The sequence below is a fragment of the Heteronotia binoei genome, unplaced genomic scaffold (genome assembly GCF_032191835.1).
Source record: "Heteronotia binoei isolate CCM8104 ecotype False Entrance Well unplaced genomic scaffold, APGP_CSIRO_Hbin_v1 ptg001402l, whole genome shotgun sequence".
Classification (NCBI taxonomy): domain Eukaryota; kingdom Metazoa; phylum Chordata; class Lepidosauria; order Squamata; family Gekkonidae; genus Heteronotia; species Heteronotia binoei.
The window spans coordinates 77,687-102,386 of NW_026800263.1; the positions used below are offsets into that span (position 1 = coordinate 77,687).

The window sequence follows — 24,700 nt, forward strand, 5'->3', positions numbered from 1 at the left end:
GCCATAAAAACAGGTACTCCGTAACGTGAGAATTGGCTTGCATTTTGCTGACTTTCTCATCAGCAGACTATTCAACACTTGATGCACAGCAAAACATGGAATATGTGAACAGGTCCCTTGAAGAGGAGGAGGAGGAGGAGGAGGAGAAGGAGAAGGAGGAGGAGGAGGAGGAGGAGGAGGAGGAGAAGAAGAAGAAGAAGAAGAAGAAGAAGAAGAAGAAGAAGAAGAAGAAGAAGAAGAAGAAGAAGAAGAAGAAGAAGAAGAAGAAGAAGAAGAAGAAGAAGAAGAAGAAGAAGAAGAATTGATACCCTGATATCCCATCTTTTACTACCCAAAAGCATCTCAGAATGACTTACAATCACCTTCTGGTCCTCTCCTCCTAACAGTCCCCCTGTGAGGCAGGTGGGGCTGAGACAGCTCTTTCCAGAACTGCTGTTGAGAGGAACAGCTCTGAGAGTTATGACTGACCCAAGGTCACTCCAGCTCCAAGGTCAAACCCACTTCTCCCAGATTAGAATCCACACACTTAACCACTATACCAAACTGACACTCAGAGTCACATTGTAGTAGATGAGCCCAGAGAAGCTCAAGGAAAGCAAGCAAGAGGTGACTGGTTCTGAATAAGGCTAACCTGCATGCCTGCACTACTACTATTTCCATTCTAATTCCAGGATTTCAAAATCACCACCCAGACAAACAGAGGTGCATCCCTTAGAAGGAGGCCCTATACAAACAACAGCAATGCAAGACGCATCTTGGAAGTCCTGTACCAACCATGCTCCCAACCTCCTCCATCAGGCTTTTCACATATTTCAAAGAAACTTAATTACACTTGTAAGGCTTGTTCCCCCCACACACACCCTTTTGCATTTGCTGGCATGTTTCACAATCCCTAAAATGGAACATATTGTCAAGGTCTCCCCCATCTGTAGGCACAAACAAACTATGCCAGTTTCTTCTAGATTCTGCACACCCTACTGGAGCACACAGCCAACTGTGTGCAAATATAGCACCCGTAAAGAAGAAAAACAAACCACTAGATACAGAATCCAAAAACAGCTCAGTAAATCACAGACAGAACATCCACGGACTGTGGATTAGGATGGACATCATGTGGGATAACGGCCTAAGGAACAAGTCCATCGGGGCCTGTCACAATGTGGGGGTTTCCCAGAGGGCTCCCTTTCTACTCATAAGGGAGGGAATGGAAGTTGGGTGCGCCTCATCATTCCTTCTCCTCCTCTCTGTTCTGTCCACAACACAGCTTTTCCTCTTCAATAGGGGTGGACTGGGAAGTTAAAGCAGGCCAGCAAGACCTGGTGAGGCTGGCAGTTCCGTAGGGATCCCTCAACTCAGACCTGACCAGCAGCAAGGTCTGAGCAGACCTACCATTTAATTCTCAGCGAGCTACTGCCCTAGTGGCCCACCAAGCAAACCCAAGTTCCAGCAACTCTGTTGATATCTCAGGGACCCCTTAGCTAAGACTCTTCACAGAAAACAATAAAGCAGGGGTGTCAAACATGTGGCACAGGAGCTGCAGATCAAAGCCTCTGTTTTCTCCATGGCTGTGGCTCCTCCCTTGGGGAGGAGGAACAGCTTGCTTTACCAGGTTCTCTCAATCGCATAGCAGAGCTAATGAGCCAAGCCTCTCTTCCTTCTATTAGCTGAGGCTCCTCCCCCTCCTGGTCCCCTGGGGAAGGGAGGAAAGAGCCAGAGCTTCCTTTGCCCAGTTCCCTGGATTGCACGGGAAAGTTACCAAAAAAGCACAGTTAGGACCAACAAGTGCTAATGTTTTAAGCATGCTTTATTTTAAGTTTATTTCAATCCTTAATTGTGTTTGTCTGTGTCCTCTATAAAATTTCTATCTGTGCTACCTGGCATTACATTTTATGACATACATAGCCTGGCCTGACAAGGTCTCATTTATGTCAGATCCGGCCCTCATAATAAGTTTGATCAGGGCTCTTTTTTGTAGGAAAAAGCCAGCAGGAACTCATTTGCATATTAGGCCACACCCCCTGGCATCACCATAGTTTCACACGGGGCTTTTAAAAAGAAAAAGCCCAGCAACACTCATTTGCAAATTAGGCCACACCCCCTGGTGCCAAGCCAACTGGAACTGTGTTCCTGTGCGTTCCTGCTCAAAAAAAAGCCAGGAGTTTGATACCCCTGCAGTGAGGCCTCAAGGGCCACTCAGCACAGTTTGTTCCAGGGCTCTCCTCCCTTCCCGCTGGACTACCTAGCTTGAGACTGTCCACTTTCTCAGTCAGTATTGGCTGATTGGCAGCAGGTCTCTGGTAGGAAAAAAAAAGTCTTTTTGCAACCTAAGATCCTTTAATGGGAGATGCTAGGAATTGAAACTGGGACCTCCAAAATGCAAAGTTTTTGGTAGGCTGATGCCCTATAGGGCTCCTTTGCATTATTATTATTGACCAGGAATGAAGTGAAAAGAGCCCCAGGATAAGCCGAGCAGCGGATCCTGGAGCAATTCTGGCAGCAGATCTCTGAGGTCTCAAGCAGAGAATAGGGCCTGTTTCAGTACCTGTTAAAGGAGATCCTCTTGCTGGAGACATCCAGAATTGTACCAGGGAGCTTCTACATGCAAAGCAGATGGTCTGTGACTGAACCAGAGCACTTCTTCACTAAGACAGGGAGATACAATTGCCTGATACGGAGTTTGGGTTCAGTTATAGACCACCTGCTTTGCATGTAGCCGGCCCCGGTACCTCCAGCTAGAAGATCGATAACAGGTATCAGAAAAGGCCTTTTTCTCTGCTGGAGACTCCAGAGAGCCACTGCTAATCAGAGTGGATCTCAGATAACATGTATGACAAATAGTCTGTCAGTGGAAAACCGCCACCTCCTCAAGCCTTAAGTGCATTTTGGAACTTGTCTGACTCAGCATTTAAACTTGATACCATCAAGCTATTCAGCATAGTATTCAGAATACTACTTTAGTGGTTCCTTAAGAAATGTTACAGGTACAACTAATGTCAATTTATAAAGCAAACTAAGCAAGGACACCCCCCTCCAAAAACAAAAGCTAGAAGAAAAACACATCTCATCCTCTCATCTATAAACTCTGTCCCCCAAAGTTTTCTCTGACTGGAGATCTCTCACATGGATATTTTAGTAACCATGAGAGCAATCCTAAGCAGTTCTACTCAGAAGTAAGTCCCATTTTATTCAATGCAGCTTACTCCCAGGAAAATGCTCCTAGGACTGCAGCCTGTATCTCTGATCCTTCTGTATCCATCTCACATAACACTATCCTAGGCTGTTTCTTCCTCAGGCTTTTTCAGGTCTCTCTCTCTCTCCTCTTAGCTGTCAAAAACTTTCCCTAACTGGCCAAAAGGCCAAAGAATTCTTAAACTTCCACCCAACCAAGCATGTTTGCTGCTTACTAAGCCAGCCCATCACAGGCAAGTGAAGTAATCACCAATCCCTCCAAGTTCAACACTTTCCTCAGGCAACAAAAATGCAGTGTTTCCAAACCCTTGCCTTTTTCCCCACTCTCCTTTCTTTAACAATTTTCCCCCCTCTCTTTTTTCTTTGATTTTTAAAGTCTGCCAGTTGAACCAAATCTTACTTTTTTTTGTCAAAACCAATATTAGAAAAGACCTTCCTCAGTTTGAGATCACACAATCTCACACAAATACACAGAAACACCATGGTTTCCCTCTTTCTAAAACAAGGGGGAGGGACGGTGGCTCAGTGGTAGAGCATCTGCTTGGGAAGCAGAAGGTCCCAGGTTCAATCCCTGGCATCTTCAACTAGAAAGGGTTCAGGCAAATAGGTGTGAAAACCTCAGCTTGAGACCCTGGAGAGCCACTGCCAGTCTGAGTAGACAATACTGACTTTGATGGACTGAGGGTCTGATTCAGTATAAGGCAGCTTGGTAAGAGATGGGTTGATGTCATTATTGTTTTTAAGGATATAAAGATTAAGAACATCCAAATTATGGAAAAGTGTTTCAAGATTAATATTCAAAATATTCTAATAATGATATTACAGGAAATCCATTAAACAAAAATGTATTCAGATTGGGAATTTACACCACCATCATTTTGGACAACAGAAGTTTCTCCCAGTCATGTCAGTTGAAAATTCTGAGGGGGAAAAAGTCTTTTCTGTGGGGTGTTAATTCCCTATTGGAAGAGGTCTTCCAAAGATAATCTCAAAAGGTGTCAGCTAGTGTCTGTCACGGAATGGCCTTGGGTTAGCCATAGCTATAGCAGAGGTTGTACTTGAAAGGGCAGCTGCTGCAAGAGCCCTCTCAGCCCTAACCCACCTCACAGAGTGTTTGTTGTGGGGGGAGAAGATAAAGGCGATTGTAAGCTGCTCTGAGTCTCTGATTCAGAGAGAAGGGCGGGGTATAAATCCACGATTCTTCTTTGAAGTCAGGGCATAGAGACAGGAAATTCCTAGACATCACTTATCCAGAAGTGACATCAAGACACTGCATGATGCCATCTTTCTGTTTCCATCCTTCAAATTATCCCAACAGACCAGCACCACCCAAGAGCTTCCCGCCTGCTGCCCTAACTGACCAAGAAAAGGAAAGTTAAAAGTCAGCATCATCAGCTCCATTGTGTCACTTCCAGAGAAAGCCCAGGCATAGGGTAGCTTTAGGAATCACCAGTTGTGATTCCTGCATGCCTGCCCAGTTGCTGATTTTCATCTAAAAGGATACCAAAGAAACTTGTCCCAAAAGGACTAAGGAAAATGTTGTGTGGTTCATTGCACCAATCTACATTTTGCCCAGATAGGGGTTTTTTTCCCTAAATAAACCATTCCTTGTTAAAGACTGTCTGTTGCTACCACAATAGTTTATAAATTTCCACCCACATACATACAGATGCATCCCCATGTGTGTATTGCTATCAAAATACCAGGATCAAAAGCGTAGTGTCCCTTAAATACATATTTATATTTCCCCCGTATGTTTTATAAACCCCAGCTAGCACGATATTAAATTGTAATAGCCAAGAAGAGGAAATAGGTTTTGAAAGGGACTGAGAGGAACAGCGGAACGCCTCCGTCTTGGGCAAAACGGCTCACTGGGGACTTCTTGTTATGAGTGAAACATTTTGCAGCAGGTCAAACCAGCATCATTTATCAAGCAGCAAGAACCAAACATCATGCTTTGATTAGAAACAGATGCCTGTGCTTCTAAAGCATTACTTCTTTTTTATGAATGGGCCAAAATTCTGCATCCGCAAGATGCAGTCTGAAATGACTTTAGCATTGGATTCTAGCCTGGAGGATACGATGGCTCCAAGTATGTGCGGGAAGTGATGGCGACATCCCTCAATAAAAATAAAAATACAGGCAAGGAGGAGTTAGTGTATCAACAAAACATATTTCCAGCGTCAGGACTTGCACATGAAACTGTTCGAACCAAGAGGACAGTGTGTCTGAGTATGTACAAAGGACATATCCTTCATCACTGGGTAACCCCCACACACATCTGCAAAAAGGCTTCCATAGTTTTTAAGAAATCAAGCTTTTTGCACCGCTTTTCTTCTCCAAGCAAGACCGCACAAGATTTCTATCGCTGCTATGTTTTTTGGAAGACATTGGATGTGCTATTTTTAAAGTACTTACGCTGTCCATAAGCCTCTGTTTAAAAAAAAGCACACAACAGTAAGGCCCAGCAACATGTTGGAGCAGCAAGTTCATAGGACCATGTGTACCATAGCTCTTTAGAAGCCAAGCATGAGAGAAGGATAGGATAGCAACTGCCAGCCCCATGCTAGGCCACTTAATTCAAATGGTCAATGTGAAATTCAGGGGCAGCCTTTTGTCACAAACCCCCACCTCCCTTAGATTTGTCTTGCCAGTCACAGTGGCTTTCTGAATTAAAAAATGCTCTTCCACCAGGCACTTTTGAATTAAAATTTACAACAACGGAAAAAACAGATATTAAACCATCTGGCCCAAAAAGAAGCAGGCACTACTGGGCCCACCTTCAACACTCTACTGTGACCTGGAACTGTTAGATCAAATAGCACCTTCCATTGTTTTATGATATTGTTTTATATGTTTTTATCTATGGCGTGCTTTATATTTGTATGTGACGGCTTCTTAATTCTGGTTTTTATGACCTTTCAATGTGAGCCGGCCTGAGCCTGCTTCGGCAGGGAGGACGGGATATAAGTCCAACAAACAAACAAACAACATTCTGGACTCTCCAGCCAGAATTTTTACCAATACCACCCTTCCTTTAGATCTTCTCTGAGGTTTTCTGAAGATCCTTCACTTTCTTCCAAAGAATAACACAGTCCTTCTGCATTCACTATTCCATTGAGAAGTTAAAATGTTCACAAACATTCCATAACATCCCAGTCCACAGGCTCAGGCTAACAGGGAAGGAAACACAGGTGACAAGGAACAAGTAGCAAAGCCAGTTGCGAGCCTGTTCTCTCTATATATATGTAGAACTGCACAATGTGGCACTGGCAAACAATCCAACCTACCTTGTTCAGGCATTTGAGACCCCATGGAAGTGACGCTAGTGTTCAAAACATCGTTCACAGCCGTGTCACAGTACAGGCCACGCTGGACATCATGTTCACTGTCTGTCTGGTCGCTCTCTTCATGCCCGCTGTCTTTCAGGCTGTTCCCCTCCAGGTCCTTGAATGTTGAACTGCTGGGTGTAAGAGGGAAAAAAATGACTTACTCCACCAAACCACATCAGAGGAGGTGAAAGTCCCTCTTGGTCCAGAGGGTGTTGGAAGCCTCCAGCGCGATCCCACAGTGTTTCCGTCACCCAAGAGGGGCAATGAGAAGCCATAAGGGGGTCATTTCAGGACAAGAGAGCAGCAGCTACAACCCTTGATCTGAATACTCGTCACATACTAAAGCTAGCAAGAACTGGAGGCAGCCTCAAGGTATGTGAGAGGGGGAGAAAAATACAGATGATTCTTGCTCTTATTCTTGCTAGCAAAAGAAAAAGTCACTGCTTGTGGAACAAAGCGAGAAGAAGGAGAGAGTCTGAGCAAAGCGCAGCCAAAGCTGCACTAAAGGCAAGATGGGCCGGGGAGGGGGGGGGGGGGAGAGACACCTTCTGTGCGAGAAGAGTAATCAGAAGAGACAAAGTACAACCGCAACTCAGCCTATTCAGCACAGTGTGACACGTACAACTCTGAACTCCTCCAACGGCGGAGGAACAAAAGTCTCCTATGATTATGAACAATGTAAGGCTGAGTATTACCAGGTTTGCTTAAGCAGAACTCCCAAGCTGGGTTAAGCAAATGTACAGGAAACACCGAGTGATACACAGCAGCTGGGAGAGGTATCCACGTAACTGATGTAATATTTAAGTAACACATGTCCTTTAAGGCTAGCTTTCCCTGGCAGGCAGCTTGAAATGTACATGGTCCTGAAGTACATTTGGAAAGCACACAGCACAGCCAACTTGCTGAAGCTAAGAAAGTCTGGGGATGGGTCAGTACATAGATAGGAGAGCTCCTGAGAACCTCATGTACTCCTTATTGGGTTCTATGAAGGACAATGGTGATTAAGAGTAACAAACAAATGTAGGAGAACTTGAATCCTCAATGGATTTTGAACTAGGGAGCTGAAGGATATCTAGCAGGTGGAGATTCTGTTCAGGGCAACGGTGGGAATTTTTTTTTTTAAGAGATAGCATGGCATCTGACATTAAGTTACTTTCAGTAATAATGTGGACATGACAGACAGTAGCTCTAAGAATCACCAGAAACTCTATGGTAAAACCATAGTGCTTCCAGCAATTCCTAGAGCTACCCTATGTCACATCCTGATTTATATGGGAAGTGGTATAGAGCCACAGTTAGTGGCATCCCCCCCATGTCCCCAGTGGCATCTCACCCCCTAAGTGAGAGAGGGACTAAAACATGGGGGGGAGAAATGTGCACATACAGCCCCCCGATAGGACAAATACTGCCCCCTGAAGCTGTTTCAGGTCAGCTCTACAGCACAGGGCAAGAAGACTGAAGCCTCTTCTCCACCCATGCTACAGTCCCAATCAAAATCAAGCCTCTGCAGTGTTTGAAGAATTAGAAGAAGACGACTGCAGATTTATATCCCACCCTTCTCTCTGAATAAGATACTCAGAGAGGCTTACAATCTCCTATATCTTCTCCCCCCACAACAGACACCCTGTGAGGTAGGTGGGGCTGAGAGGGCTCTCACAGCAGCTGCCCTTTCAAGTACAACTCCTGCAATAGCTATTTCTAATCCAAGACCATTCCAGCAGCTGTATGTGGAGGAGTGGGGAATCAAACCCAGTTCTCCCAGATAAGAGTCAGCACATTTAACCACTACACCAAACTAGTTCCCAGCAGCTGCCAAGTGACTGTGGGCAACAAGAGCTGGGTCAGGAGAACTACAACCCAAATGGCTGAAAAACGTACTATCTAGTTTGGTCCTCAAGGAGGCAACCAGAAAAAGAGTCAGAGGGTAGTCTCTTTTTTTCATTTTTTTTTTGCATATCTTGCTCACAGGTGGGAGCAATCACGTGATCTGCCCATGTTGCCTGCCTTTACCTTGTCCCTCCTCTGCCAATCTCACCCCACAAAGGCCCATGTCTGATGGCCCATGAGGTCAACCAAACCAGTCCTAAAATAGTTTTTTGCTTTTCTTCACTACTGCATATGGCACCAGCTGTATGTGATAGCTTCCAGAGCTCCAGGTCTGCATGCCGTGACTCATTATGGTGTCAAAAGGCCAAAATGCCATTGCAACAGCAGCTAAATGAGATAAATAACAGCCCTGTGAGTGAAAGCTAGGGGGTGGATTGGCTTATTGGACTAGACTTTGGTTCAAATTCCCACTCTGCCATGGAAACTTGCAGGGTGAACTTCAGCCAGTCACACGGTCTCATCCTAACCTACCTCACAGGACTGCGAGCACAAAACTGAAGAGAAGAGAACAATGTTCACCTCTTTAGGAAAACAAAGTTTTAGTCCAGTTGCACCTTGCAGACCAACAAAATTTTATTCATGGTATCAACTTTTCTGTGCAAGCACACTTCTTCAGATACATATCCGAAGAAGTGTGCTTGCACACAAAATCTTATACCTTGAATGTTTTTTGGTATTTTTGTATTTATATGCGCATGTATGCATGTGTGAGTATGTGTGTCTGCACCTGGAAGTCATGGCGGCCTCTGATGACTGACCCCTAATGGGGGCCTTGAGGATATTCAGGGAGGTGGCTGAATAATGCCTGAATAATTCCGGAATAATGCCTGAATAATGGCTGAATAATTCCAACTCCTGGTATTCCAAGAACGTCTCCGATCCAAGTACTTGCCAGGGTCAGCCCTGCTTAGCTTCCGAGATCTGATGAGATTGGGATTGCCTGGGCTATCCAGGTCAGGACTACCTTGAATAAAATTCTGTTGGTCTTAATGTTAGCATTGGACTCAAACTTTGTTCTGCTACTTCAGACCAATATGGCTATCCACCTGAATCTCTCTTTAGGAAAGTCAGACATTAACCCTCAAATGAACCCACATCTTTCCCAGACAAAAGTTTGCAACAAATATAGAGCAGTAGACAAGGTGTCACATTAAGGTGCTGGTAAAGGAGGTCTCAAACCAGACTTCCCATCAGTCCAGCCTTACTGTCTGTTCCACCAATGTTCTATTTCCATCACAAAACTTGCAGACCGAGATTGTGCTTCCAGAACAATGATGTGGTATTAGTTCCTCCACCTGACTTCATGTCTTATGACCAAGCCTTATACACTAACCTCTAAGACTACTTCTCAGCCTGAATAGTTGGTCTTCCCGGAGAAGACCATTCCCAACTGAGCAGCTGTCACCATCCCCTTTGCTGCTGCTTCTTGGATGCTCTATCTCCTACTTGACCTGAACTGTCCTGCCTCTCTCTGATCCTTCAGTTACTATTCTCGGATGTGTCTCTCCCTCCCACTTTGTATTAGGCTGCTCAACATCTACTCTCAGTCAACTGCCAGTCAGCTACCTGCAGAGCCCAGTCACAAGAGCTTGTACAGGATATAGCTCCTAAGGACTCCTACAAAGGCCAAAGCTCAAGGATACTTGCTGATCTCTGCTGGGAAGGAAATCACTACTGTGGCTGTCAGTTGGGGGACATCCAAAGATTTCTAATGGCAAGTCTGACTTCTCCAGTCTAATAATATAATAATAATAATAATAATAATAAATTTTATTTGTATCCCGCCCTCCCCACCGAGGCGGCTCAGGGCGGCTAACAACATCTATACATGTACAACAAGGTAATAGATAAGACTTAGTTAACAGTAAAAACATCTAAACATTATAAAAACCCATTAATAATTTAAAAAATTTAAAATTCACAGTTTGAGTTAAATTAATCTGGCAGCATAATAATATTCTGACGCTGGTGCCTGCCAGTTTAAGTATCTAGAGCTTCTGGATCACAAAGCACAGGTCTTGCAAGGTGAAAAGTCAGTTTGCAGATCAGCAACTCCTGAGAATAAAGTAGCCCCAAAAGCACCAATGTGTATGTTCTGTCCCTTCTATAGAGCACCTCACTGGATCAAGACCTTAAGAAAAGTCAGGTGTTCTCATTTCCTCAAAACCTGAAACTGATACCTGTTTACACCAGACATAATCTGGTGCAAATGATTGAGTGAAAGCATTCCGTCTGGAGATCTGGCCTAAAACCACAAAATCAGCCGATTTTGTGTTGAAACCAATCAGGCCATGGGAATGGCTCATGCTTCAAAGGTTCAGAGAATTGTGTATGTCCACCCATATGCAAAGCCCTTTCCAGGTCTCCATGGAAACAAACTGGACCACCTACCATGGCATCTTCTGCAGAACCAGGAGGTGGGGGGGCGGGAAAGAGTGAATGGGGAGGAAGAAGAGCTTGGAGAGGGCCGCAGCAAATGCACTCCAATTGGTACATCTTCCTGCCTGGCCTTTTCAATAAAGACATCCCTGCAGAAGCCCTTTAAAACCAAGACTTAACCAGCATGCCTGCACAGCAGAGAGCAGGGGAAAAATTGATTCAGAAAGACCAAACGAATTAATTAAAAAGCAAGGTTTTAAGATTCACACCACAAACTTAAAGCAGCAATCACGCTTCCCCAAAAGCGACGTTTTGCTGGATTAAAAACACACCGGAGAATTAATGGCTGACATTTTAATTCTCTGATGACTACATCATGTTCACAACATTCATTAGGGTAAGTCTGCAGCTGTGCCCTTTTTGTTGCAGTTCTTCCCTTCCCCCCCCCCCTTAGGTTTATCCCTCGACAGCTCAAGGATGCTCTTGGCACATTCTGAACACGTGAAGCTTTCCCATCAAACCATTTGTCCCTCTACCCCGTAATGGTCCACTTTGACTGCAGCTCTCCAGGTTCTCTGACAGAGATCTTTTCTAGCTTTGCCACCCAAGATCCTTTAACTATGGCAGCCTCAGACTGGATTTTAGACCTTCTGCAAGAAGCCATGAGCACCACCATTAATCTTGGAGCTTTCAAGGAGAGCTGTTGTTATTCTTTGGGATGGGCTTAGATAGGCCTCAGATTCAGCAGGAGCTCACAGGAGCGCAGCTCCTGAACCTTTCTGAGGGTTTCCCCTCTTCCTCCCCACATATCTTGTCCATGGAATAGTAGGTACAGCTGCATAACAATCCCTGGATTAGAAGAGCAAGCAGCTAGCCAGCCACCAGGAGCTTTACCATGTCCCCAGCAGCCCTCATTAACCCCTGGAGAAGCCCACACCATCCTTTCTCCACTTCTTATGTGATTTTGGGTAGCAGGTGGCTTGCTAACCTTTTGGCTGGGGGGGCGGCCCAGAAGAGCCCTAGGTGAACGAGACCTGCTTGGGCTGGCTGGATCTCTAGCCAGCCCAAGCAGGCCTCACTCACCTGGGGCTCTCCTTTCTTGCATCAGGTTGCTTTTTGCTGGTGGGGGTGGCATATGCCAATGAGTTATGATAATAAGCTCCGCCACCTGTTTTTCTACAAAACGATCCCTGGGCTTAGACATTGTTTACATGCTATATTTGTTTACAGACTGCCCTGTACCACCTTTCATGCATGGATGTCAATCACTTCACTGGGAGGGGATTATGGGATAGCTGTGGGTCTAGGACACTTCTGGTGCCATATCCCAAGACCCAGACTGGGTCTCAGGACACCATGGAAGAGGAGGAGCTCTCAGAGGGTTCCAATAATTCCATCATACCCATCATTCATACCCTCAGATACTAATGACTCATCTTCAGAAACCCCTGTGACCTTCTTTTACCTTCTCTGTCCTCCCATACATGGTGGTGGCATTATGAATGCCAAGACTCTTACAAGCATCACTAGTGTGCTCAACTCAGGGCCACTATCATAATGTTTTGATTATAAGCAGACTGTTCCTGAGAGTACAGAATTTGAGCCACCTGCCCTTGTGATACACTATTTTAAAGCTCCTTGATCAATGCAAGCGTAACAGCTTGTGGTACCCTTCTGGGCTTCTGTACTCTGTCCATGGTCCTGAAGACTTCTGATTCAGTGCAACTTAATTTTTGCTGTTGCCTAATTTCAGGAGTGGAAGAGAAGACTGCCAATATGCCATGTTCCATAAATTGAACATCCACATATTTTGCACTTTTAACACACTTGCTTTTCCAGCAACGAGAGTTCATTTATATGAGAGGCCTACTGTATCACAAGGGCAGATGCCCCTCCACTTGCCCCCCCCCAAGATTCCCATAGAGTCACTTTTTTTATGGCCAGATTCCCATGAAATAATTCTCCTTCCCCTCTAAACCAGAAGCTGCCAGTGCAATTCTAAACAGACTTACACCTTTCTGAATCCATTCAAAGTCAATGGGCTTAGAAAGGTGTAACTCTGCTCAGGATTGTACTGAACCTTTCCATTGGAACAGATCACACAGATCAGTTCAATGATATGTAAAAAACAGAAAAGATGAATAGATTTCTTCCCTGAAAGGACAAACTCCACACTAGATTTCAAGGAACAATATGACACAGGCAGTATTTTCCTCCACCAACAATTACATGATTTGTGGTTAAATATCATGAACAATGCATTCAAGTACCTTCCCTTCTTTTCTGAACAGAAACTGCTCATGCTATATGCTTACAAGTGCCACACTGATTGATTCTTTAATAATGCAAATAGAAGGGAATTCAATGGGCCACGTACAAAGCTGGTGATAATAAGCTGGATCTTTCTCCTGTTCATGACCAAGCTTGCTGCCCCCCCCCACCCCACTTCCTGCATGCATTTGCATCGCATGGGCACACCACCTTTGTGCATATAAACTCTGCATACATGAGCCCTGCCCTCGCTGCCCGGGAAAGTTAAAAAAGGAGCATTTCTGACCAAAGAAACAGGATGTGTATAGTTTGTACCTGAGTAGGAACTGTGCCCATGTAAGGCAAAAATGCACAGGGATCGAAAAGCTAATGTTCTGGTTCCCTTTTATGCACACTGGCTGTGGACAGGTGAACCCAACTCCGGAGCAAAAGCAAATAGTTCTCATTTCTGCGGCCACAGCCATCGGCTTCTTGTAAGCAGGAAATTAGAAATCATTTTTGTCTGCTCTAAAGTGCTTCTGAAATGTTAGTAATTATTATAAACAAAAATTCTCCGGAGACCAGAGATTCATCCCAGAGTTTATGCTTGGATGAAACCAGGCCACAGACAGATTTATTTTAATAACGCAGGAGGAGCGGACGGTGGATGGGAATGAATTGCAATACAAATGTTATTTTTTTTCCTTGCCATTCAGACTCGAGAAAAAAAAAAGTGAGAACGCATGAAGCCCAATTACCTACTCCCATACAAGTTCCTTTTCTCTCCTCACATGGCAGGGAGCTCTCTCCATCTCCATCTATCATTTTATTTTTCACATTCAAACAGCATAAACTCTATGAATGTTTAAGTTGTCAGGGTAACAGGGCTCTGCCAGACTCGCCACCACCCCCCTATATGAATGAGACACGCGCGCGCACAAAATCCCCTAAAAGCCCCAAACAGTACGATTTTAATAGGATGCACGTTCTGTGTTTTTTTAAAAAAAAGAAAATCAAAGGGACTGAGGATACAATAGAAAGATGGGGAGAAAGGAGCTTTAGACAATGGAGATTTGGTTCAAAATCGATTGCTTCCACACACAAAAAACCCCAAACACCCCTACATACCTTTTTATTAAATGGGCTCTGCTGTTCACATAGTTGGAATCAAAGGAATAGTTTTCAGTCTGAAAAGAAAGGGAGAAAATAGAGATGGTTACACACATTATTCATCTGCTGTGTTGAACAGTCTTGTGCTCTGGAGCAAAGGCACCGTAGATCAATGGCCAGCTCAGAACTGAGGCTCGTGTGACAACTGTGGCCTATAAGTGCCAGTAGCTTAGTGCAGACAGAATGGTGCTACAGATTCATTTCCAGCTCTCTGAAAGCTAAGGCCCACAGTGTTCTCTATGCAGGGTCAGCCATCTCCAATTGTCTTACCTTATGACCTCAGCATATGACCTCAGGAGTGGACTGGGACATTCAATGGCCTGCGAGTGAACGACACTGCGTGGCTGTGCTGCAAACCAGTGTTGCAGGATCAGACCTGACCAGTGACACCAGCAAAGGGCTTTAGGTCTCCTGTTGAATCCTCCTGCACCCAAGAAGTAATGGATGAGCCAATCGTTGGCAACACCGGCCAGGGCTTTATCGAGGAACCCATCGTGGTGCTGGCAAAGCTACTAGGGCTTGCTCCTAGGTGCCAGTGGCCCTCCAGAATACTGGCCAAACAGGAAGGTCCCCTGAAACTTAAATGATCAGTCCACCTTTGCTAGCCCTTACTATGCTGGAGGGGACATGTGACTCGCCCTAAGAAAAGCCACCATACCCCAGGCCTTAACAAGATCAGTTCGCATGCACACCAGGGTTTAGCTACCCTTTAGTTAATAGCTATCTGTAATCACCCAGTGTGAAACCAGACTAAAAGAAGTACTTCCCTTCAACCCCACAAGGTACTTCCTTTATATTAAAGAAACATGGTCCACAGATTCTAATCATGATTACCAGAATGCTGCATCAGAAACATTCCCCAAATTGCATTAAACAGACTCCACACACAGGGCCCAGATCAAAACTTAGCTCTGCTATCCTGCCTCTGGCAATAGCCTTTGGTCCTCCTCTTAAGCTGAAACAAAGCCTAAATATGTTTAAATGCATTGCCTGGTATTCATCTCTTCTTATCCTAGTATCTCCCACTGCTTATTGTATCCCCAACACACACACTGGTCTCCATTAGACTGTAATTTCCCAGGGGCTGGGGCCTGCCATTTGGTTTCAGTTATTCTGCAACCCAGCATGCAAGTGGGTAGCATTATTGTCCCTTTGAATGGGAAGCTAGTGTGTGAAAGCACTTGGCTGGTGTTTTGATACAACCAGATGGAAATAATCAAAATGGTTCCCCTCCCCACAAAAAACCCCAAACCCTCCTCCCATAACTAGCAAAGGCCATGGCTATCATTTATTTCATTTCATTTAAAAATATATGTATCCCTCTCTTCTCCCGGATGGGGAACCAAAGCAGCTTAACACATGGTTGTCCCCTCATCCACCACATTCTGACAACATCCCCCCTGCAAAGTATATTAGTGTGAGAGGACATGGTAGGTCCAAGGTCACCTAGCAAGATTTCATAGGAGAGTGTGGATTCACATCTGGTTCTTCCAAGCCCTAGCCTGACATTCTGACCACTGTACAGTACCTGGTGTTCCCAGGGCTTTTTTTGTAGGAGGAACTCCTTTGCATATTAGGCCACACACCTCTGATGTAGCCAATTCTCCTGAAGCTTACAACTGAGCTCTGTAAATTCTTGGAGGATTGGCTAAATCAGGGGGGGGGGCTTAATATGCAAAGGAGTTCCTCCTACAAAAAAAGCCAAGGGTGTCCTATGTAGGCATAACATCTCATAGCTAGTCATGGCTGGGAGTTACATTCAAGAGAAACAAGTAGCTTGCTGCTTGGTCCCTTCAGCCTGAAAGCTAAAGTGAAGAAACTGGGCTTGGAAAATGCACACCTGAGATAACACTTTTTTGATATCTGTTCCCAACCAGATTCTGTTCAACTGCAATAGGAGCTTGTCCCTAACAACTTAAAGAACCATATAGTGTGGGAGAATTGATGTTGCCGAATGCACACCCTTGAAGCCCAGTAAGAAGTCCTGCCACAATACCTCTGCTAAAGCCAGGCTCTTCTAAGATTTAGCAGAGGGGCTGGGCAGTGGTAGTCAGATATTCATGGAGGTGAGCCCCTACAGCCCTCTGGGCAAAAGAAACCTCTGTAGAGGCGTGACTTCGCTGGCAGCTGTCCCTGGTGCTGAAATGAAGGGGACAAGTCTTGAGAAAGATCTGCTATGACCCTTCTGTTCAAGTTGCGTGCTTCATGACTGAAACAAAAGGGGCTGCAGTGATGATGGGTGTCCCCAGAATAGTTCTCCTGAGCTGGAATGAGAGGGAGGGAAAGGCAAAATAGATACGTGCTAGCTAGTCACAGGGAAGCTATGTAGAGCACTCACACAAACACAAGAAGGTGCCTTATTCTGAGTCAAACCATGGTCAGTACTGGCTAACCTGAATGGGAGCAGCTCTCCAGGGTCTCAGGCAGAGCTCTTCAACATCACCTACTACCTAATCCTAACTGGAAATCTTAAGGATTGAATCTTAAGGGGAGGGATGGTGGCTAAGTGGTACAGCATCTGCTTGGTAAGCAGAAGGTCCCAGGTTCAATCCCCGGCATCTCCAACTAAAAAGGGTCCAGGCAAGTAGGCGTGAAAAACCTCAGCTCAAGACCCTGGAGAGCTGCTGCCAGTCTGAGTAGACAATACTGACTTTGATGGATTGAGGGTTTGATTCAGTATAAGGCAGCTTCATATGTTCATATTTTTTAATCTGAGATCTTCTGCAAGCAAAGCATATGGTCTACCACTGAACCACAGTGTGTGTGAAGTGGACTATGTTTAACCGAGAAAGAGCATGATTTAAATTCTTGTTAGCCACAACATTCTCAGGATGATCTTGGCCCACTGGCTGACTATTCTCATCACAGACAGGTTGTGAAGACAAAATTGGAAGTAGCAGGCCAGAAACCATGTGTACCACACCCTGAACTCCTCATGGAAAATGTGGGATTAAAATGTCACAAAATTAAAGAAGCAAACCAACAAACCCTCAACACTGCAAGTCTTGTCCAGGCCCCTTCCTAGTACCAGCATTTCACCAAGCAACCCTCCACAGATTGGCAAGCTTTGGTCAAAAAGATTAGAAACATGATTTTGAAAAAGAAAAGACTCGCAGACTCGGAATCCAAATAGCACACTGCTCATCACCAGCTATGCCAAGGAGCAAAAACACCTGGACACCACAGATGGGAAAGAGGAGCTGGCAGACACAGCATCACATAGGCTGGCCCCCTCAAGCACAGCAGTGTGATGTTTGACTGGCAGTCCCTCCCTGAGATCCCTCATGCAGAGCCTGTTTTGCTGAGAGCCACTACCTGAAGATCCCAAGGGGCAAACCAGAGGCCTTTCTGTTGACAAGCCTTTGCTTGATGATGGAATTACAGTCCCCTATCAGACAGAAAACCAATACCAAGTTGCCCCAAAGCCTACCTCTAAATCCGTTTTTTTTAGATTAAAAAAAAAGCATTCGAAATCTCCAAGCCCCGTTGATCATTCCATAAACATTTGGCAGAAAATGGCTGGCAGGCTGGCTGGCTTGGCGACCATGGCGCCATTCGGAGAAGAAACAATGTGACCACACTCTGTTACAAAAACTAATTGCTTTTTAATTCCCCAGCAGACCCTGTTGGTGTGTGTCAATTTGACTGAAAGTTCAAAAGGTGTTTCGTTATTAGTGTATAATTAGCGTGCTAAAATATTTACCACATAGATATGTAAATGGTAATCAAGGTAAAATCCCCAGCTGGGGGAAAAAAAGTTAAAATAGGACCTCAGTGATGCGTCTGAAATCCTTTTATTGTATTAAACGGGGGTGCGCGGCACATGACGACAGACTGAGCTTCCTTTTTTAGCACTGAAGTGAACTGAGAAAAACAATGCGTGGAATTTACAGGCTGCGGGGCGGGTGGAAGGGGGCAGACCGAACTATGAAGGTTTTTCTAGCAGCAGTGGAACATGTAAAGGCTTTGCCATCTCTTTCGGATGGACAGAGGCTGTGTCAAACCTATGAACCTTTCTCAGGTGTGGTGCTATGGAGATGCCGCATGTCTCAATCCTTGCTTTCCTATGTGGTTCCAAAAGGACAAAGCACTCCCGTCCATTTTTTCACACAGAAGATGCCAGGAGCATCTTCATTTACTAGAAATCCTACCCTTCCAGCTGCTTTTCCATTCTCGGGAGAAAAGAGGGGGCGGCATTCTGAATGGAAAAGCAGCAGAACAGGAACGAATTAAACACACACACACCCTTTCTACCATTCTGCCTTCCAACAGGCAATCTCCCAAGGCTAGTACTCAGGGCTTTTTTTTGTAGCAGGAACTCCTTTATATATTAGGCCACACACCCCTGATGTAGCCAGCCCTCCAAGAGCTTACAGTAGGCCTTGTACTAAGAGCCCTGTAAGCTCTTGGAGGATTGGCTACATCGAGGGATAGCCTAATATGCAAAAGAATTCCTGCTACAAAAAAGCCCTGCTAGTACTGATGGTGAAAGTTCCAAGGGAGTGACAGCCCCAATGGTATGTCCAGTTTAGGTTGCAGGTGGGAGGGACCAAGCAGGAGCTTATTTATTTCCATATTTGTACCCCAGTTTTCTCCCCAGCAGGGACCCAAACTGGCTTACAACAACATTCTCCTCTCCATGTGGTCCTTGTACCAGCGATACTGTGAGGTAGGTAAGAGAGTGGCTGGCCAAAGCTCACCAGCAAACTTCCAAGGCAGAGCAGAGATTTGAACCTGGGTACCACCAGATCGTACTCAGACACTTGAATCGCTACAATGTCTTGACTCAGTTGAACCTGGCAGGCCAAAGCAAAGGCCCTTGTTGTCCCTGCCTCAGCTATGTTTGTACGCTTATTCCAGACCAAACTGTGCTAAATGGCAGTTGGGATCACTATAGATTTTTCATTCTTGCAGTTTCAATTTGGATTCGACTTGGATTTTGCTCTTCCTTTGTGCTCTCTGAAACTGCAAACCTTGCTTTCAGTGCCATTTTCTAGCTCCTCAGTCAGTTTTTCCCATTAGAGGTACACATGACGAAATTGTGCATGAATGTCAGCTTTATATCTGTTAAATACATACTGGCGGTAGAAAGTTCCGTGTAGGGCTTTCAAGGCAGGAGACAAATAGAGGTAGCCAGCCATTGCCTGCCTCTGCATAGCAACCCGGGGCTTCCTCAGTGGTCTCCTATCCAAATACTAACCAGGGCCAACCCCGTTTAGCAGGCCAGATTTAAAAAAAATCATACAATATGCAAAATATATTTTCAGATACAAAAGTGGAAAGCAGAGAACCAAAACGATAGGCAAAAATATATAAATGGAAATTAAAAAACAGCACAATAACTCGCTTGGGATGGGAAGAACCAGGGCTTTTTTGAGCAGGAATGCACCGGAACACAGTTCTGGCTGGCTTGGCATCAGGGGGTGTGGCCTAATAGGCAAATGAGTTCCTGCTGGGCTTTTTCTACCCCCAAAAAAACCCTGGGGAGAACCAAGAGGGAAATCCACCCCTCCAGTTTCCTGGGGCTGGTAGGGTCCAAAATCTGCAATCCCTCCCCTCAAGACACTCTCTGTCAGAGCCTCAGAACCCAAACACAATCTCCTGACCAGTCTCCTGTGCGAGATGATGAAAGCATGACCCCACTTCCTGTTTTTGTAGCTGCTTCCCTTCTGCTCTGGCTTAGTAATGTATGATTCATTAGCACAATGCACAGGCCCTTAAGTGTGGTTATTCCAGTTGTGCCACTGTTTAACATAGTGCATTTTTCCTCCTTCAAAACCCCTTTGTTTCTCCTTTTCATAAGAACAGGTACGAAAACCAGAACAAAAGGGAACAGAACAGCTTTTGTGACACAGTCTATTAGGCTGCGAAAATGGTTCCCAGGGGGAAAGCAACAGGCATTCTGCATTGCTTGGCTTGTTCAAAACAGAGCTGGACAAAGCACTAAGGAATATCCAGTGAGGAACAATGTGTGTTGGCTAAGAAGATTTGACAGCTGTTCTGTATCAAAATCTGTGGTTCTCTTAGTAATAAAGATCTCTTTTCTCCCCCATTCACAAAAAAATTATCCTCCCAACCCCACTCAGTTCGAGGCTGAGCCTAAAGTGTGTTCCTTCATAATACTTATACAACAGACTGAAAACTAGTTGTAGCCTATCACCCTATGAGGCACCCATTCACATGGTTGTGATGCCATGGAAAGTTCACAAACATTTTAACCGCTCAAAGTGAAGGTATTACAAATAGGGCAGTGGCAGGTGCTTCAGCTTCCATAAGGGAGAGGTCAATTGTGATTGAAGAAAAATCTTACACAAAGCTTGTGAAGCGGTGGGGTGCAGGCAGAGATAGTAGGAGGCAGAGCCTATGAGAAAAAAAGAGCAAAGAAGGGAGAACACTAGAGGAGAAGCCAAGAGAAAATCTGAAGGAAAACCAGGGCTTTTTTTGTAGCAGGAACTCCTTTGCATATTAGGCCACACACCCCTGATATACCCAATCCCACAAGAGCTTATAGGGCTCTTAGTACAGGGCCTACTGTAAGCTCCAGGAGGATTGGCTACATCAGGGGGTGTGGCCTAATATGCAAAGGAGCTCCTGCTACAAAAAAAAACCCTGAGGAAAACTCACACTAAAAGACAGGAGAACTACATATTCTTGGTAGGATGATGGCAAAAAGAGAAGATACTCATATGATGCCTCAAGCCTTTGCCATGTCCCAGGTTTACCACTGCTTTTCAGGGTGCAGAAGTAAGGCCAGCTCCCTCCCTCCCGTCCTTAGATCTCTCCTCCCTGGAAGAGCTACTTTTCCGTCCCTCCCTGTGGCCATTATGAACAAAGCAAAAAATAAACATATGCATCTTTAATGGTGCAATAAATAAGGCACGAGGGCTGCATCTCCTGCTAGCATAATCACAGTGGCAGGACGTGCAGATTGGAGCAGGGGAGGGTGTGCGGGTGGAGGCTACGCTTCGGTACCGAGATAATAGAGCGAGAGCCACGCTGGCTAAGTGTGACCTTTTCCAAAAATCCAAAACACAATATCTAATTTAAGAAAAACAGGCACCTCCCAAGGAGAGACACGTTACCCAGAAGAAGCTGAAGGGAGTCGGTATCATCGACGGCATGGTTTGGTTATTGCTTTCAGTTTGTAATTACTGCTGCACGCTCAAGCTGGAGACTGAGCATTGGTGGGGGGGAGGGAGTCAATCAGGCCGTGCAGTTCTTTCCTCCCCATTCCTGCGAGATGACTTTGAATATCAAATGCCCAGGGTCTCAGCAGGAAAAACACACACGCTTATTTTGTAAAATTACACGGCCTCCTCTTTCTGACACCAGGTTATCGGGAGAGTCACCAAGCTTACTGGGAGAATGGGTTTGCTTCGGCCGGATCCGTGTGAAGGTGAGAAGGTGGAACAATGCTAGACCTGAGCTTGCTGTCAACTGGAAGAGTGGTCAGGGTAGGGATTTGCAGGGGAGGAGGAGGAGAAGGAGAAGAAGAGGAGGAGATTGGATTTATACCCTACCCTTCACTAGCCAAAGGAGTCTCAAAGCGGCTTACAAATCTCCTTTCCCTTCCCCTCCCCACAACAGATACCCTGTGAGGTAGGTGGGGCTGAAAGAGCTCTCCCAGAACTGCCCTTGAGCAGAACATCCCTGAGAGAACTTGTGGCTGACCCAAGGTCACATCAACAGGTGTATGTGGAGGAATGGGGAATCAAACTCGTTTCTCCCAGATAAGAGTCCACACACTTCATTACTACACCAAGCTGTGAGAGAAAAGGGCATGCTTGACCCTCCCTTCTTCCGCTGCTTGTCCTCTGTACTTTGGAGCATTCCAGTATATCACACACACACACCTGCCACAGGAGCAGTCCAAATTGGTGCAGTCCAGACACACGTTTCCCACTCTGCCAAACCAAACTTGACACAAAGGCGTGCCATAAATGCAATTTCAGTCAGTTAATTTAAAAAGGAGCTTCAAGGAGAGACATCTCAGATCAGGGTCATGACCCTCAAGAAAGAGAGCTAACTCTTCCACATACACCATCTCCCCAATGAAAAATGTAGATGCTTCATTGCTTTAACCCCAAGTAGCAGAAAAGATGGATACAAAACAAGTATCTGTCTTTTTCCACCTATCAGGGCTTAAAGAAGCCACAAAAGGGACATTTCAGATCAGGAAAATATTGTGGGGAGACATATTTTTTAAAAAAAAAAAAATTCCCTCAAGACTTAATCCCAATCCAGAACATTTCCATGGCTGCTTTTTAGTCCAATTGCACACCTGAAGTCGCACTCCTCAAATTCTAGCACCACTTGGCCCTGGGAATGGACCCTGAGAAGCAGCAGAACACAAGCTTGGGGAGCCAGTTGTGCAAAAACAGAGCAATTGGGTGACCTCTGCTACGTGTACAGATCATGCACAATGCCTCATACCTTCCAGAGTTGAGATGTACAATATTCGAACTAGCCAGCTTCAAGCTGTGTACCTCATCACCTCTTGATGGATCATCCATCCTCAGGACTTATCCTGGCAAAGGGTTCTACTCAGTGACTTCTAATGCTTACCCCACTCCACAGTGTAGAAGAAGAGTTGGTTTCTATATTCTGTTCTTCTCTACTCTAAGGAGTCTCAAAGTGGCTTACATTACAATCACCTTCTCTTTCTCTCCCCACAACAGTCACCTTGTGAGGTAGGTGGGGCTGAGAGAGCTCTGAGAGAAGAGTGACTGGCCCAAGGTCACCCAAGCAGGCTTCATATGGAAGAGCCAGGAATCAAACCCAGCCCTCCAGATTAGAGTCTGCCAGTCTTTAATCAGTACGCCACACTGGCTGTAATGCTAATTGGTCCTTCCCAAACCATGCTGGGTTCAACACAACCTTTCTCACCATTTGTCCATATAGCTCCAGCTTCAACACCACTCGGCAAAATCTTTTTTTGTCCACTCTCAAGACTCCTGGTTCTTGTGGGTTGCATTGCTGACTTTAAGACATGATGTGTTTGCTAAAGTCTATCCACCCAGTAGTCAGGGCTTCTTTTGTAGAAAAAGCCCAGCAGAAACTCATTTGCATATTAGGCCATGCCCCCGGGTGGCACCATGGTTTCACACAGGGCTTTATGATAGAAAACGCCCAGCAGGAACTTATTTGCATATTAGACTATGCTCCTGATGCCCTGTGACACAGAGTGTTAAAGCTGCAGTACTACAGTCCTAAACTCTGCTCATGACCTGAGTTCGATTCCCAGTGGAAGCTGAGTTTTCAGGTAGCCAGCTTGAGGTTGACTCAGCCTTCCAGCCTTCCGAGGTCGGTAAAATGAGTACCCAGCTTGCTGGGGGGGAAGCATAGATAACTGGGGAAGGCAATGGCAAACCACCCCGTAAAAAGTCTGCCGTGAAAACGTTATCATTGCCACTTCACCCCAGAGTCGGAAATGACTGGTGCTTGCACAGGGGACCGTTCCTTTCCTTTCCTGATGCCAAGCCAGCCGGAACTGCATTCCTGTGTGTTCCTGTTCAAAAAAAGCCCTGCTGGTAGTCAATTCCAGGCTGTACCTATGTTTGCCAGCTGGCTCTCGGTTTCAATGCTTCCGATCCATCCACAGCTAGAGGCCAGAATGTACAGTTGCCCATTGTAATCTGGGTTCGTGGTTCTCAGACAACTCACCTGGCATGTGCTGACTGCAGTCCAGGCTCCCCAAAGTAGCTCCCCACATACTCGGAGTTCACGTGAATTGTCTCTACTATATTCTACATAAACAAATCTAAATACAAACAAAAGCTGCTTTCTGGCAGAGTCAGACACAACTTTCTGCTTAGGATATTATCCCTTCCGGCTGCCTGCCTGAATTCCTCTCCACGGGACAACAGTTCGAAAGGACCTTCCATTGCATTTTCTTCCACCCTAAGAGGGATCTAAAAAGCAGATGGCAAGTTTCTTTTTTCTCCCCCTTTTAAAGGGCAGACGTAGCCCATAAACAAGCTGTGAGAGGAGATGAACCATAGAGGACGGGAAGCAATTGCAGGCGAGGGCTTTCGCCTACTGTCTTTCTCTTATGGGAACCTATCGGACGATCTTGTGCTGTCAGATGGAGAGCTGGCTCGGGCGACACTGGCCTCGTCCCCACCTCCTCGTGCCAGCTGCTAATGCCCAAGTCATTTTGTTCCCACCTGCGCAAAGCTGCTTCCAGTGCCAACTCTACACGCATGTGTCGTACATCTGTGCACACACAGGCCTGCCTATCCCGCTGGGGGTGGAAGGGACAGGGAAGAAGTCCAAAGATGCTCTCTGTGTGTGCCTGAAGTTAAAGGGATGAGCAGATGGGAGTCTTCCTGCTAGACAGGAGAAAATGTGAAATGCCCAGCCAAGGCTATAAATAAAGGACACACATTTGGGGTGGGGGGACACAGAAAGAGCCCTGTAGGACTGTTGTATTCTCAAGACAGAAGACAAAGGTCAAATACTTTTGCAGACACCCAGAAACTCCCGGGATTTTT

At 45.5% G+C, this 24,700-nt stretch overlaps 1 protein-coding gene across 1 annotated transcript in view; it reads right to left on the reverse strand.

Annotated features, from left to right (window-relative positions):
• LOC132591064 (protocadherin-19-like) overlaps positions 1-24,411 on the reverse strand; it is a 75,625-nt gene extending 51,214 nt beyond the window's left edge. Inside the window, exons 1-4 of the mRNA XM_060263950.1 lie at positions 24,247-24,411; positions 20,518-20,568; positions 14,166-14,224; positions 6,480-6,652 (exon numbers count right to left, since the gene is read on the reverse strand). Of these exons, the coding sequence (XP_060119933.1) occupies positions 6,480-6,652; positions 14,166-14,224; positions 20,518-20,568; positions 24,247-24,411 (448 nt within the window). The remainder of the gene's footprint in view (positions 1-6,479; positions 6,653-14,165; positions 14,225-20,517; positions 20,569-24,246) is intronic.
• Positions 24,412-24,700: the final 289 nt, after the last annotated feature.